Source organism: Lactuca serriola, chromosome 6, assembly GCF_051521515.1.
Source record: "Lactuca serriola cultivar US96UC23 chromosome 6, Lser_US96UC23_V15, whole genome shotgun sequence".
Classification (NCBI taxonomy): domain Eukaryota; kingdom Viridiplantae; phylum Streptophyta; class Magnoliopsida; order Asterales; family Asteraceae; genus Lactuca; species Lactuca serriola.
Window position 1 is genome coordinate 190,906,678 of NC_136413.1, and position 17,600 is coordinate 190,924,277.

A 17,600-nucleotide genomic window follows, 5' to 3' on the forward strand; every position below is an offset into this window, starting at 1 on the left:
AAAAATAAAAAATAAAATAAAATAAAATTGATAAAAATGTTTTAACTAAAAATCATTTTACACAACAAAATTTAATCACTATAGCTTTTGTGATGCTTGGATCAAAGTTGTTGGATGGCCTTATTCCACTTGTCGGTACCCTTATCTTCACATCTTCGTCTGACCGATTGTCAGTATTGTGGTCCACTTAGACACGAAAGATTTGTGACATTTTTGGACATTTTACCAATGACATGATTCAGGCATATATCTAATTGTAAATTTCTGTAATTATGATAACTCCTAAATCTTAAATAAATTCACCTTATGACCATTTAACTGACTACAACCAGGGATATTGTTGTCCACCTAAATCGCGCAGCGAGATCTACATACAATCTGTATGAGTTCAATTTTAAGTGTACTGGAACGTGTTTCCTGCTTCCTGATATGCCCCAGCCATCAAGAACTTCCAGAGTACTCCTTACACCGGGTGAGCAGACAACCATTCAGAGAGAGAAGAGATTCAGAATTCTATTGCTAACTACTTCAGAGGGGTTGAGAAGAAGAAGGTTGCATATGTTGTGTACCAGGTCGGATTAGAAGTCGCGCAAAGTAGACAACATATGGCTAACAGATGAGAAGTATTTCACACACACACATACACACACACACACACACACACACACACATATATATATATATATATATATATATATATATATATATATATATATATATATATATATATATATATATATATATAGCCTGCAAAGAAATAGAGTTGCATATGTTGTGTACCAGGTCGGATTAGAAGCCGCGCAAAGGAGACAACATATGGCTAACAGACGGAAAGAAAGAAAATGATATTCTACAGACCTAATTTATCGGAATTTACCAGTCGCCCCATCCAACCGGAATTAAGGACAGAATCCGCACATCGAGGAAAAGTTAAGTCACGGTTCCAAGTACGGGTTCAATTAATATGACGAGTAGATTCCCATATATATCTCCCTGCTCAACCTATCCGAGCGTCGTGACATCAGGTTAAACGGATCTAACTAGGTCAAAGTTCGTTAAGTCCTTAAATTCATTAGGTTCAACTTTCCTAGTCAAGTCCATTTAAAATCTTTCGTGCCTACCAGCACATCGAGTACAGAGCGTAGACGATTCAACTTAGGTACGTTACGCCGATTAAGGTTGCCCTTTATCACTTGTTAATTTCATTTCCCATCACAGTACTTACAACCGAAGTTGTCAATAATAAATTTTAAAATGCTGAACATAAATGACACTGTTTTTGGATTTTTTGTAATTCTTGTTTTTTTGTTGTTTCGGGATTTTTATTTCTCCCCCTAAATTTGTGCATGGGTGAGAATACGAAACAAAATAATGCGCAAATTTTAAACTATCCTGAAACAAAAAATTGAAAATGTAAACTAATAAAACCAAAAATAAATTGAGAAAAGAAAGAAAAAAGAAAAAAGAAAAAAAAACTTAATCCTCAAAACGTATCATTTTCAGAAATCCGACAAGCACATCGAAACGAGCTTTGTTAAAAGGCTTTGTGAACAAGTCCGCCACATTGTTATCAGTGTGGACTTGTTCGATTCGAATTAAAGATCGTTCATAACAGTCTCTGGTAAAGTGAAAATTTAATGTCGATGTGCTTGGTTTTAGAGTGTTGGACTAGGTTTTTAGCTATTTGAATTGCCGCTTCATTATCACAATAGATAGGGGTTTCGAAGTAATTCAAACTGTAGTCCAACAGCTGATGTTGGATCCAGATAACTTGAGAGCAGCAAGTTGATGCAGCAACGTATTCCGCCTCTACTGTTGAAGTCGAGACAGTGTGCTGTTTCTTGTATTGCTATGAAACTAATTTGTCACCTAGGTATTGACATCCTCCTGAAGTTGATTTCCTGTCTAGCTCACATCCTTCATAATTACTGTCAGTAAAAGCATAAAGATTAAATTTAGAATTCTTCGGATACCAAAGACCCAATTTAGGGCTTCCTTTGATATACCAAAAAATTCTTTTAACAGCAATAAGATGAGAGAGTTTAGGATGAGCCTGATATCGAGCGCATTGACAGACTGCAAACATAATATCAGGTCGACTTGCAGTAAGTTACATCAGCGATCCGATCATCGATCGATAGAGAGATTGATCTACGGACTCGCCTTCAGGATCTGGAGTCAGGAGAGGTCTTTCAGCCATCGGTGTAGAAGCAGATTTAGCATCGTGAAGCGCAAACTTCTCAAGAATATCCTCCACATACTTGGCTTGATGTAGCAGGATTCCGGTTGAATTCTGTTTAACCTGAAGCCCCAAAAACATGGTCATTTCTCCCAACGAACTCATTTCAAATCTTTTCTTCATTACACTTTCGAACTCTTTGCAAAGCTTTTGGCTTGTTGATCCAAAGATTATGTCATCGACGTATATTTGTACGAGTATCTGGTCCTTGTCAACATGCTTTATGAACAGTGTTTGATCGATAGTGCCGTGAGTATAACCATGTTCAAGCAAATGCTTTGTTAGGGTTGCATACCATGCTCTAGGAGCTTGATGCAGCCCATATAACGCTTTGTCCAACTTGTAGACATGATTCGGATACTTCGATTCGACAAACCCTGGAGGTTGATCAACGTAGATTTCTTCCTTCACCTTGCCATACAAGAAGGCAGTCTTGACATCCATTTGAAAGACAGTAAAGTTCATATACGAAGCATATGCTAGGAAGATACGAATAGCCTCCAGGCGAGCTACTGGAGCATAAACTTCAGTGTAGTCAAGACCCTCGACTTGTCGAAACCCACGTACTACCAATCTGGCTTTGTTTCGCACAATAACCCCTGAATCGTCTTGTTTGTTGCGATAGACCCATCATGTGTCAAGAGAATTCTTGCCCTTCGGTAACTCAACTAACTTCCAAACACCGAGTTTTTCAAATTGATGCAATTCTTCATACATTGCATCCACCCAGCTAGGTTCATTTAGAGCCATTTCTACATTCTTGGGCTCAATTTGAGAAATAAAGCAAGAATACATACATGTATTCACGTCTCCACTCTGACTTCTAGTTTTAACACCATCATCTAGCTGGCCGATGACGTTTCCGATCGGATGATCCCGTTGAACCCTAGAAGGTATTTCTTGGCTGATGTCATTGAGAGAAACAGGTAGAGTGTGAATGTTGAGACCTCCTTCATTTGCTGGTTGAGTAGTACCAGATGGATCTGCGACATACTCATCTGCAATAAAGTCAGGAAAGAGTAATTCCATAAGGGTTGAAGAGACAACGGAAGCATCATTTGGAACGAACTCTTTCTCTGAAGATATGTGAGGTGTCGATTCAGCATCAGAAGAATCAGTGTCTATCATGTTCCAAGAACGCCCCCCTTGAGGAGTAGCAGAGGACTTTCCCGAAGATGTTGCAGAAGACTCCCCCTCAATTGCAGCAGAAGGCTCCCCCTCAGATGCAGCAGAAGGCTCTCCCTTGTGCGAGTCAGAGGACTCTCCTTCAAGTGAAGCTTTAGATTTTCCTTTTGATGAATCAGAAGGTATAGATACAGGCTTGTACATGATTTCCTCGTCTTCATCTTCAGAGATACTCTTCCAATGCGAACCAGTTCTAGATACATCATTTGAATACACGTTTAAGGATTTGAAAAGTGACGTATAATCAAACAACCAATCCGGACCCACTCTTGCGTCTGTCTCATTCTCTTCCAACCAAGGCACGTCGTAGGATTCCACAATCTGTTTGGTTTTCTTATTGTAGAATCTATAAGCGGTGCGAGCAGCATACCTTACAAAATAGCAGTCATCGGCATTGGCATTAAACTTCGGGTTGGCATCTAGGTGAAGAAGGGTGTAAGGACAGCCAAATACTCGGAAGTGACTGACTGACGGCTTGTGTCCATAGTAAATTTCATACGGAGTTTTCATTTGAGCTTTGTTGATAAGCACCCGATTCTGAACATCACAGGCAGTGTTTATCGCCTCCGCCCAAAAGAAAACAGGCAGCTTTGAGTCACACAGCATCGTTCTTGCAGCGTCTTTGAGTGTTCTGTTCCGCCTTTCAGCAACACCATTTTGTTGAGGTGTATGAGCTGAACTAAATTGATGCGGGATACCCTTTTCAGCGCAGAAGTGATTGAGAATAGAATTCTTGAACTTTGTTCCATTATCGGTACGAAGCGCCTTCACCCTATGATTGGTCTGATTCTCAACAAGTACAATGAACTTCTTGATCAATTCAGTGACACCAGCTTTGTTGGATAGAAAGAAAACCCACGTAAATCGAGAGAAATCATCAATCACAACTAAACAGTAAGAACTTATGTTGATGCTTAGCACGTTCACTGGACCAAACAAATCCATGTGAAGTAGTTGAAGAACCTGACTGATTAAGTTAACCTGTTTTGGCAAGTGCAGCTTTCGATGGTTCTTTCCTTGAGCGCACGACACACATTTTTCAAACGTAATAAAGTCCTTGACGGGCAATCCACGGACCATCTCATTTTTCGCAAGATGATTTAGATTCTTGGCGTTAGCATGACCTAATCTTTGGTGCCACAACATTGCAGTTTGCTCGGAGATCTTGGAGAATAGACAAGTAACTTGTTCTGGGAGATTGCTATTCATATCAATAATATAGGCGTTCCCATCCCTTTTTGATCTTACGAGAATCCATTCTTCAGGGATGACAAAGCCTGGCTTTAAGACCATGCATTCCTTGTCAGTGAAATGCGTAGAATAGCCCTTGTCACAAATTTGAGAAACGCTTAACAGACTGTGTTTCAACTCGGGAGCAAAATTCACGTTTTTGAAACTTAGAACTCCATTTGACACGGTTCCCCTTTGAGTGATTTTCCCTCCATCTCCACCCGCAAAAGAGACATACCCCCATTAAATGATTGAATGTTGTGCAGTTGGGTGATATCTCCCGTCATATGCCGGGAACAACCACTGTCGACAAACCAGGGTCTGACGACAATTCCCCGCAACTGTCCCCGCAAAATGTGTGGGTTTAATTAGATTTGGGCACCCAGGTCATGATCTTCCTGGGTGATCCCGATGCCTTTTCAGATTTATTGCACTTAAACTTCTCTGAGGACATAGATGATGTATTGGGAGCAGGTTTGGGCCTCCATTTATAATTAGGTTTTCTGAAAAACTCAGTTAACTTTGTCATTTTATGCTTAACAATCTGCTTAAAGCATGTGTGACTTCTACCAGAGTTGGTTGAAGATCCACTACTGCTTTGGGATGAGCTTGACCTTGGCGTGGCTATGCTCCTTTTTGGCAGACTGCTCGGGACAAGGTGATTAAAAACCTTTTTATGTCTGTGAAAAATATCCCTTTTTCTATTTCGTTCATCTGCCCAATCATCATTTCGAGAGCGACTTCTAGAGGAATTTCTATTTAAAGACCTTCCTCTGAACTCATTCTCCCCTCTTGGAAGATTATGACTCACAAACATTCGATTAAGACAATTTCTAGCAATATGACCACTAGTACCACAATTAAAACAAATCTGCTTGTTATTGTTAGAACTTGTGCTGCATTTATCAGATTTGTTTTCCCTACAAACACCCTTGCTTGTCTCACAGAAACATGCAACATTATTAGGTTGTGAGGCAAGTGAGGGTGCTATACTCGTGGAGGGTTGTGAAACTAGTGGTGTCTCAACATTTTTATCACAAACATTCAAATTGTCAACCAAATTGTTCAAAAATTTATCAGACATATTAGAAGCACTCAAAACTGTATCAGAAGTAACAGCTACTGTATCAGAAGAATTAAAAACACCACAAGAAATATTGTCACTTAAAACATTTGAAAAAGAATTGTCTTTATTTAAAATGAAAACTTCAGGTTTGGACTCGATTTTATTTTCAGAAACACATCCTTCAACTTTGTGCTTTGACTGATTCAAGGATTGATCTGCAGGAGAAGTAGAAATGTTAGTACTTTCAACATTAATAAATCCTCCCGAAACAAAACCGGAGGGCTTGCCATAAATCATAAATGATTCATTGGCAATCTCTTCTTTGGACAAAGGCTTGGACACATATGAATGATTCAAAGGAGGGGGTACATGATTATACCCTAGACCCTTTGATTGATTCCTTTTAAACTGCATACTTTGGTCTATCATATTTGCAACCACCTCACTTGAGAAATCATATTTTCTAACATCAAGTTTGGCGGTCTCAAATTTTCCTTTCAAAGATTCAACTTCAGCCACTAGCTCAGCATTTTGTTTGACTACATAATCATAGTTTTCACATTTGTTACTGTAGTCTTCCTGGAGTCTCCTAAAGTCTTTAATTTTAGATTCTAGTTGAGCTTTAAGTGGTTTTTGTCCTTTTCGAAGTTGGTACCCTTCATATCTAAGGTCTTCTACGTTTCTTATTAATTTTTCATTGAGTTCACGAAGAATCCTTAGATTTTCTACTTCATTGCCTAATGCCTCAATTTTATCCTGTAAAGTTTTTACATAATCTATACAAGCCTTAGAGCATGATGGGAGACTTACCTTGGATGAATTAGGTTCATGGGAAGAGGATACCATCAAAGCAAATTGTAGCTTCATCACACTGTCTTCAGCTGCTACAATCCCTGCTGGAGTATCATCCCTTACCTGTGCCAGATGAGCATTTTCTGGTCCAGATAAGTTGAGAGCTTGTATTTGATCATCCCAATCGAAAGATTGCGCAACCATAGCCTTTTCATTGTTTGCTTGACCACTGCTTCGGTTGTTCCCAACTGCAACCATTGTTCTGTCATTATTAACCCTTCTATCGGGGTGTGGGCAATCACGAGCAAAATGCCCTGGCTCGTGGCAATTGAAACACCGAAGCTTTCCTTTATTGAATCCAACCTTCTTATCCGCGCTCATTCCCCAATTGTTCTTCCCTGTCTTTTTGGCATACTGTTTTTCCCTAAATACAGCCATGGCTATTTGCCATGTGATGTCCATTTCCTCAACGTCCTCCGGATGGATCTGATCAAGATCTGCAAATGACAATTGAGGCGGAAGCTCCCCAGCTACAAGTGCATTGTAGCAATTCACAAGCCCTGCTGCAAAGACAAGGTTTTCATCACCCTCTTTTCCTTTTGAAGAGGAGGCCACATTTGAGGATGGAGCAGTTTGGTAGACACGAGTGGTTGACTTTGTGGGTAGGGAATGACTGGTGCAGAAGAAGATGAACCTGCAGGGGTATAAGAGAAAGAAGAAAGAGCATTGTTAGTTGAAATGCCTAGATTGACAGCTGGGTAGGAGTTCACATGATTGATCTCACGCTGCTTGTCATCAATATCACACGCTTTGATGACAACCATCACTTCAGCTAGAGAAAGGCGATTGAGATCCTTAGTCTTCTTAATCACAGTTATGTTCATGTCCCAAGATTTTGGGAGAGCATTTAGTAGCTTCTTATTAATTTCTGACTTTGTACAGAAGATCCCTGCCACAGTCATCTCCGTGTTGAGAGTTGTGAATCGCTGCAGTTGAGCCTCGAGAGTCTCTCCAGGCACATAGTTAAACATGTTGAAACGTTGCCTCAGCATATCTTGGCGACTCTCTCGCATGTCTTCATTTCCCTCATATACTTCAATAAGGGCTTCCCACAGTGCTTTAGCAGAAGTATACTCTCTGAATCCTTGAGCAATGTTTGGAGATAAGGCCATAGTCAAAATGGCCAATGCCTTTTCTTGTTCTTCTACACTCTCAAAATCTTCATCAGTGTAGTTTTCAATTTTCTTGTCAACCACCTGCCCCCCAACTGTAGTGGTGATTCTGAGTGGATCCTTTATAACACATTTTCAAATCTTGAAGTCCTTCATCTTTATATATTTCTCAATTCTATATTTCCACTCGGGGAAACCATCAGCAGACATGAGTCCTTGAATGTGCGTGGTTGTTCCCATCACAGCATCGAGTTCTTGATATTGATTAGGATTTTGTGATTCCATTTTTATTTAGATTAAAGTTAATTAATTATTAAATAAGACTTAATTTTCGAAAAAATTAATTAATTAATTTACTGTTTACAGTGAATTCCGAAAATTAATTAATTAAGATTTAAGACAAGTTTACTGCCGAGAAACTGTTTACGGCCGTAAACTCCTTATTTACGGCCCGTGAAAATTTTAGATTCTGAACCAGAAAATTAAAGACGCAATTTATCTAAAATCGATTATCAGATAATCGATTTACGGCCAATGATTTTCTGTTAAGAATTTATTTTATTTGAGAATTTAAATGCAATGAAATATTATTATTAAAGCCTTAAGTCAGGAACTCGATTTGCTGGAGAAGAAATTCGTTTGCGGTGTATGAGCCTTGAATAGCTTGCGGTCGTGAACTTGGTGTTTACGGCCGTAAGCTCGGACCGTGAACTTCTAAACACACGAAAATCGACTGGAATAAAACCCTTCTTTCGCTGCGATCGTTTTGAGCAAAATCGCAACTGTAGGACGTCTTTGACACTGGTCTCGCTCTGATACCAATTGTAAAGCCCGAAAACGGATCTACCAATGATCAAAGACAAATAACAGAAGCAAAAGATGAAACAATAAGCAAACATAAAACGAACCAAGCTTGCATACGCCTTAAAGCAATAAAACGTCAGATACAACTTGGAGAAAACACGAAGGCATCAACAACCTTTAAAGTCTTACACAACGCCCTATATATAGCCCTGACTTACAACCGCAAGGAGTTTACGGCCGTAAACACATAACAATCATAAACTAAACAAAATCGGCTTTTACCACACAATCACTACCACTAACTAGTATGCCTAGACCAAACCATTACACGGGGTCTTTCAGTACTAATCGATATGGTCGAAGGGGTATGCCAGCACCCGGTTAAGCTAGGCAGTATATGACATATGTGTTTATGAGCCAGCATATTATATGGTAGAAGTAGGGGATGAAATAGTCCCCGGTACTAGTCGAAATGACCGAAGGGGTAGGCCAGCACCCAGATATGCTAGGCAGTATGTGATTTATATGTGTATGCTAGGATATTATATGGCAGTGGTAGGGGTGAAATAGTCCCCGGTTATCGGTTGAAAGAGACCAAATGGGTAGGCCAACACCCAGATATGCTAGGTAGTTACCGGTTGAAAGAGACCGAAGGGGCAGGTCAGCACCTAGATATGTTAGGCAGTTACCGATTGAAAGAGACCGAAGGGGCAAGCCAGCACCTAGATATGCTAGGCAGTTACCAGTTGAAAAAGATCGAAGGGGCAGGCCAGCACCCATATATGTTAGGCGGTTACCGGTTGAAAGAGACAAAGGTGTAGGTCGGGCACCCAAATATGCCTAATAGTATGTTATTTGTATGGTATGTGGTATGATGAGGGAACTCACTAAGCTTCGTGCTTACGGTTTTCAGTTTTGGTTTCAGATACTTTGTTTTCAAAGGTGAGGAGTCGGCGATCACATCGCATCACACTATGTTTTCCGCATACGAGATCTTTGGGATTATACTCTGATATTGTTTTATGATGACATGTTTTGATTACTGATATACTGGTTTTAACGTGGGATGATATTATGAACGTTTTTTTACTATTGGTCTTTATAACAACTTATTTAAAAGTGAAAATTTTGGTCATGAATTTTGTTACACTCTGATTAATACCATCATTGTATCATACGGGGTACTTGGCGAAGATACCTTGGAATTGCAAATCGACAATGATGTACACAACCATGTTTAGATATTGAAGAGAGGAAATCGAATGATGGTTTTTAGTCGAATAAATAGGATTTTGAAGAGATGAAAGCAACTATGTTACGTTCATGATCAATTTGGTACAATGCCAGTTTTCTAAAACCCTAATCTTGACGGTTGACAATTATCAAGGATAAATGTAGAACAACATCATCAATAGATGGAGGTGAGGACGATGATAATAAATATACATTTCGATGACTTTGATATTTTCTTCATGAAGTTGCAAATGCTAGGATTCGTAGTGTTTATCATTTTTTTTCCAAACAAGCCATTATGTAATAGTCATTGTTATAGACTTATAGAGAATTCATATATTTGGGTATTCAAAATCGGGGTAGCCGGGTAGGATCCAGTCTTGTTATGGAGTAAGATGTAGAATTATGAGTAAAATCAGAAGGTGTGTTTGTTTTTCAATAATAATAATAATAATAATAATAATAATAATAATAATAATACCCGAACAAGATAATGACAAGGATGCACAAAAGACAGCACTCCATTTAATGATATTTTGGTTGATCATGAACACGAAGAAGATTAATAATTAATGTTGAGCACTCAGACCCTTTCTTGAATGAAATGTGTGTAGACATAGATTTTGATGAAAGAATTAGTAGGGAGGAAGTTTCTAAAACTTACTCTATTCACGATCCAACACAAAATTGGAAGGATATCACTTAAAGCCGGAGGAAATGATGTCACACTTCCTTTTTTTATCATATTTTTTTTACCACACCCAAAGGATGGTATTAAATGGAAAGAAGAGAGAGATAGAAAAAAAGAGAGAGAAAGGGAGTGCTCCCGATTTTTGCCATACACCCCAAACCGCATAGGGGGCGGTGTTCACTACGGTTTCAGTGCCACATCAGTTGAAACCGCACTCCACTTCCTCCGGTCTGTTATTAGACATTGTGCTTTTTGACACTTTTTGGATGAGCAATAAGAGAAGATTCGAGATACGTACCATAAACGAGAACCAAAGTTGTGACTAATGCTTCACTTGTAAATCAATGGTTACTTGTGTAACAATTATGTAATACATTCTGGTTCAATGAAAAATAAATCAAACAAAAACAAAATTGCATTACCGAATTACAAGAATATTAAAATAATAACTACTACAAGTATACGTTGTTTCATATGTGTCACCTTGTATAAATGCCACCCGTTGCTATAGGTGATCTTCAAAAGGTAGTTTGTCGATTATATATGTAAGATTTTGCAAAATACAAGTAGATTAAAAATGCCACACTACTGATACCCGCTAGAAGCCAGTAGAAGTAATCAAGGTGACCTCGATTCAAGTTATCGGAAATCCAACTGTCTCCACCATCTCCGCCGGTGGTTTTCTCAACAACCGAGATCAGAAAACTGCTTAAAAAGCTACCGACACCGAATATACTCAGGTAAAGCGCTAAACCGATGCTCCTCAACTCCATCGGCACTTGATCGTAGAAGAACTCTTGTAGGCCCACCATCGTGAACACGTCAGCAGCTCCGGTCAACAAATATTGTGGTAACAACCACCAGATTTTCATCGGAATGGTGGCGCTAGGGTTATCTAATAATCCGTATTCCTCTGCGGTTTTCAATCGTTTGATCTCGACAACTGCTGAAACGATCATTGAAAGTATCGATATGAAGATTCCGGTTCCGATTCTTTGAAGCATTGTGATGCCGGAGGGTTTTCTGGTGATGGATCTGGCGAGAGGGACTAAGATGCGGTCGTAGATTGGGATAAGGATGACGACGGTGATGCTGATGAAACTTTGGAGTGTGGCGGCTGGAACTTCTAAGCTTGATCCGATTGATCTGTCCATGGTGAACCCTTGTTTGGTGAATAATGTGGAAAATTGGGCGAAAACAACTGCGAATGCTAACAAGCTGGACCATATCGGAATTAGTCTGAGAACTGCTTTCGCTTCGTTCACTTCATTCAGGCTACAGATCTTCCCTTCTTCCTTTGATCCATCGGGTGAAACTAAGGCTTTGTTTAGAAATCTGAACTGCTGAGAACCTTGATGAGGCAAGGTTCCAGTTCCATAAGCTTCTTCTTCCATGGATATTGATGAAGATGGAGTTTTCCGATTCTGAAACGCTCTGACAAACACTTGTCCGATTCTAACAAAAGCACTTTTTTCATCGACTTTCTCTTCAAACCGATATGTTGTGGTTCCAGACACGAATATAAGGAGTGCAAGACCCATAACAATGCAAGGAATCCCAAATCCAAGACCCCAACTGAAGTTATCCTGAATGTAGTTAAGAACACCTAGCGCCAAAAGTGGACCTCCACACAATCCAAGGTACCACCAGTTGAAGAAGGAGCTTTTGGATTTGAGTTCTTCTGGATTCTGGGAGTCAAACTGGTCAGCTCCGAAAGCTTGAACACATGGCTTGTGTCCTCCTTGAGCAAATGCGACAAGATACAGTGAAACGAAGAACAGAACGACTTGGAATTGAGGAGGAGAACATGTGGAAGTCGAACCGTTGATGGTTTCACAGTCGGAAAAAGGAATCAAAGCTGAAACAGTGAGTAACCCTAGTGCCTGTAAATCATCCCACAAATGATTCAAATTCATGGATTTCCTGCTATAAATTTACTGGATCTGAGCAAGTAAATCAACAATAACAGGAAATTCGTTCAATTAAAGATGATTAACCAGTGTGTAGAGGAGAGAAGCAATGAAAATCGTCCGGTATCTACCCAAAAACGCATCAGCAACGAAAGCACCGAACAAGGGGAGGAGCGACGCCGTTCCAGACCAGGCATTCACATTTTCGGCAGCCGTCGCCGTCGATTGGCCCAACGGACCAGTCAAATATGTGATTAGGTTTGAACTAATTCCATAGTATGCAAATCTCTCCGCCACTTCAACACCTGTGTAGAACCACAAAAACTTCTAATCCTTGAATAAGATCCATAACGAATTTCGGTGATTGTATGAGAATTTAGGTTTACCGATAATAAAATAGGCGGATCTCCAGCCACCGGATTTGGATCTGACGACGGGACGACCTTTAAAGTCAACGAATCCGTCAACGACGCCGTCCACCAATGGAGTTTCAACTTGAGAATAATTGGAGGCGGAGCCGGTGGCATCCATGTCGCCGTCGCACTGTTCAGCCTATGCTCCACCACACACGCCCCAATGTTTGGAAGGGCGGGAGGATATAAAGTTATCGGCTTATTCGAGTAAAATTCTCATGTCATCAACAAACACATCTATACTGCCCATAAAGAGTTCATATCTACTTTGAACTCTATTATTATGTTGAGATGAAAAGTCTTGTTTTGTCTATGAATATTAAAATAAAGAAATGGATGATAGTAAATTAAGCTATTTTCATGTTTGATACCAACGAAATAATGAAAATTGTCATTCAAATACACAAAGGAACCAAATTACAACATATAAAAATCAACTTAAACTAAGAAATACTTTATAAAATATTATTTTGTAAAAATAAGTTTATGAATTCATAAAATATTATTATATAATTGTTATGGTAGAATTTTTACACTTTTAATATCTTGAATTTACGCTAATATCCAATAGCCCAAGATCTTGGAAATATCTTTGAGACTCCTATTATGTTTTTTTGTAATTTCTTATGTAGGACCTAAACACTTGATTATAAATGAATAGACAAGGTCAAAAACACACGGTCTAAAGCTTAATGAATGTTGAAGTCTATCGAGAATGTGGAGCCAAGCATTGATCAAGGAAGAGCCTTAGAATTTAGGATTGTTATGTACGGATGTATAAGCCTAGCTAATCTAGCACCGGTACTCACATTCTAAGGCCTTATGGTATACTTATAACGAGTATGTTCGTGGTCTATGTGGCCACGAACAAAAAATGTGAACACCATCCCATACTCTTAGTGGTGACTAGTGGTGTAAAAATTTGTGGTCAAATGTGATGGGGAGAACGGACAACAACATTCAATCAATTTTTTTCTCTCTCCATGTCTCTCTATCTCTCTCTACATTTTAATTAATTAAAATATATATATATATATATATATATATATATATATTTTAATTTAAAAATAAAAAAATAAGAAGCATATAGTGGTGGGTATCCCATAGGTTTAGTGGTTGAATGTGGTGATGAGGTGGCACCCACCACTATAGTGGTTAGTGGTGGGTATAACGGATGGCCTAACTCACTAACTCCGACTCTTACATTCTTTCTTTCAACGGCGTGTTTGGCAAAAGTAGTTGTTAGCTGGAAGCGTGTAGCGGTTAGCTGGTAGCGTGTAGCTGGTAGCGGAAAGCTGTAGCTTTTATTTGTTATATGAATGTTTGACAAAAGTAGCTGGAAGCTTTTGAAATATATAAAATTACATAAAAGGACAATTGATTAAAAATAAAAAAATATATAAATATATTTTTAAGGGTAATTATGGAAATTGATTTCAAAAGCTCCGGAGCGTTTTGTTAAAAGCTACATGAAGTTTTGTTAAAATTAAAAGCTAAACGCTCGTACTGTCAAACGAAGTTTTTTGTTTAAACTAGAGCGTTTTGTCAAAAGCTAAAAGCTAGAAGCTTCCAAACGCTTCTAAAATCTTCGTGCCAAACACGCCCTTAAGCTCTTTTACACTCGCATCACAATAAGTTAATACTTGTAGTCACATTTTCTTATTTATGAATATCTCCTTAACCAAAACACTCCTCATTATTAATTAATTTACCATGAAATTAAATGCAACAAAATGATAGAATTAAATGCAACAAAAAGATTCAATTGTCATTTCATTTAATAAAATTAATGATAATTAATGTTTTGTTTTGTTTTTTTAACCGGCAAATATATATTATATAAAACACCAACCCTAACAAGGTGCTAGGGAAGGAAAAAGAAAACAAAAGACAGAGTTCAATTATAAACAGTTTAACGGGGATCTAATCCAATCACCCCAATTAATACTACACCTTCCATATCTATGTTTTACCCACATAAATGTCATAGACTTAATCGAATCGACAACCATAATCGGATCAGCAATATCGCCATTGAAGATTCTATCATTCATGGCACGCCAAATAGCCCACAGAGCACCATAGAGTATCGAGAACATTACCTTCTTCTTGCGATTGGAACCCATCTTCAGTCTGACACCCTCATCAATAATTCCTCGAACCGAGTTGGCGTTTATCTTCCCAATGCCGCACCACTTCTCCAGACTCCTCCATACATGGTCCGCAAACGGGCAGTCCACTAGGAGATGGTCGGACTGAAGTGCATGTATCTCGAGGTTAATGTTTTGTTAATTTTTTTCTATGGATAATAAATTTGGGACGTGTGAAGTATAAGTTTTAAGGATGTGTTTTCATCACCGTACGAGGTTTTATGCCGAATATCTAAAATGAGGCTTTTCTCGTACATTTTTGTGTTCTTGTGCTTAGTTTTACTTATTCACTGTTGTTTGATCGATTACAACATTTTTACGCCTTTGCTTATTCATTTATTTAATTTTACGATTATAATCTTACTAAAATACCAAAATATATTCTATAATATCTTGTCTCCTTTTTAATATGATTTATCCTATAGATTCACTTATTTAACAACTATAACACTATTTTTGTCCCAATTATTTCAACTACACACGTTTTTATTTTGAAATAGATTAATATTATTAAACAGTTTTTCGAATACCACTGTTTTCTTCCCAGGATCGTGGACACGACCAACATCTTTAACACATTTCAAGATCTTAAGCATATTAAACTTAAACATCTTATTCTAAATATATACTACACTTACGTATTTAATTACAAAATTAGTTTATCAATTTTTTACCAAAACAATCATCGCTTTAGTTAGCACAATGAAATTTGCAACTTTCTCATAAAAAAAGGAAATTAAATTGTCTATGTAACTAAAATCGTATGGTGTGATGTTGGTTCTTATTAGTACAACATACCACCCCCAGAGTGGCGGTCAGAGCGAGCGAACAATTCAAACACTCGAAGATATGCTTCGGGCTTGTGCATTAGATTTTAGAGGGAGTTTTGATACTTACCTTCTACTAGCCAAGTTTTCTTACAACAACAGTTTTCATATCAGTATTGACCGACCGTAGAGAGTTATGATACTTACAATAACGAATAACTCATCTCATCCTCCTCCTTATGTATCATCCTAAGTCAATCATAGAGATAAAACAAAAACTGACTAATCAAATTGGAATGAGTGTAAGTTATGTTACATGTGGTGGCACAAATGATCTTAAATCCTTCGACATATCATAATGGACCAAGACCTTATTTTGAAAATCGGATTGGGTCAACTGGTTAAACCAGGAACCAATCAGGATACCCGGTTTTTTAATGGTTGAAAACCGCTTGTAACGGAAGTGATTCAACAATAAATTGGACCAGAACCAGTGTGGTGAAACCTAGAATCGGGTTTTTTTTAGAAAAAAAAATTATAAGTTATAACATACACCTTCATGACTTCCATCCTTCAGATTTACCTCAATTTTCTTTCCACTTATATTTATCCTAAGTATTAAGATTACGGATGGTAAAAAGCCATGTACATGACAGGGAACCCGATACCCGAATACGATTTGACCGGAAAAAAGCCATTTACTAATAATTGTTACAAGCTTTATGTTATTAGTTTAAATATTGATTAAGTTTATTATTGGGATTAAGTCCTTTAGGTTATTAGTTTAGTATTATAATTTAATTCATCTGGTAGTTGTAAATTAGTATGTTTATATAATTATTAAGTTTAGTAATATAGAATTGGAACAATTCGTACTGTTTTTATGTTAACTCTCATTGCTTCATTGGATTAGTGTAGTAATAAAACACACATTATTGAAATTAGATTAATAATCAGCTGATTGACACTTGACAATCCTATTTTCCATAGCATTAAACATTGTCATTGCGTTAGTGTAGTAATAACACACACATTATTGAAATTAGTATTTATCTTCCTATGAAATGGCTACAATGATAATAATTTAATAAAATTAATAATTCAGCCAAACACTTGTTAAATAGACGAGAAGATAAACAAGAACATAAGTGTGAAGATATTTCATTTTTCTTAGTTTAACAATCAACTTTTTGACAGTTCAATTTCCAATACCATTCAACATTGTAAGGACATACAATTGTTACATGATTTTTTTTCCCTACAGATCTTTTCCCGATTTGAACTAAAAAACAAATAGTATATGTAACAGAATAAATATAAGATACAATAATTTTTTTCCTATAGATCTTTTCCCGATTTGAACTTGGAAACAAATATGTGTTAAAAAATAAATATAAGATTCATCATACTATGTATGTAATTCAACATGGAAGGTATTAAAGGTGCACTTCAAATGCGTTTTCATTTTAAATTGAATTACTTATTTGCATTTAGATCTTTCTGGATTTGTGCCTAATTGAGTGGCTATGAATACTTGTCTTATCTATGTTTTTTCTTCAATTCCCTACTTGATTCGGAACTCACCCAAATATATTTATAGTTGTTTAAGCAAAAGCTTGATTTGAAATTGTGAAATCAAAGTTCAAACATACAAATCTTGTACTCCAATGATCTTGCCTATACTAACAAACAAAATTATCTTATAAAATTAAAGATTTCCAAAATACTTGTCATGGAACAACATTGATAACATGCACCAGACCAATGCTAGGCTAAAGAAAGCTAAATGAAGACGCCATAACAACAACATACCCAAAATTAACTTCAAGGCTAATAATCATTCATAAAGAATCATCAGCGTCTTCATCTTCATCTTCAAGTACACATTCTATCAACCATCGTATCTAAGTTTAGTTATGTATCGGCCTAACCATAATTAAACATAGGT

The 17,600-nt window shown here is 37.6% G+C and overlaps 1 protein-coding gene across 1 annotated transcript; it reads right to left on the minus strand.

Moving 5' to 3' along the window:
* Positions 1–10,805: 10,805 nt before the first annotated feature.
* On the minus strand, positions 10,806–12,991 carry LOC145057626 (Major facilitator superfamily protein). The gene is made up of 3 exons (XM_079005496.1): positions 12,709–12,991; positions 12,410–12,627; positions 10,806–12,295 (listed from the first exon to the last, which is right to left on the minus strand). The coding sequence occupies exons 1-3, from the start codon at positions 12,851–12,853 to the stop codon at positions 10,931–10,933; spliced, it is 1,728 nt and encodes a 575-aa protein (XP_078861622.1). The 5' UTR covers positions 12,854–12,991; the 3' UTR covers positions 10,806–10,930.
* Between the last annotated feature and the right edge of the window lie 4,609 nt (positions 12,992–17,600).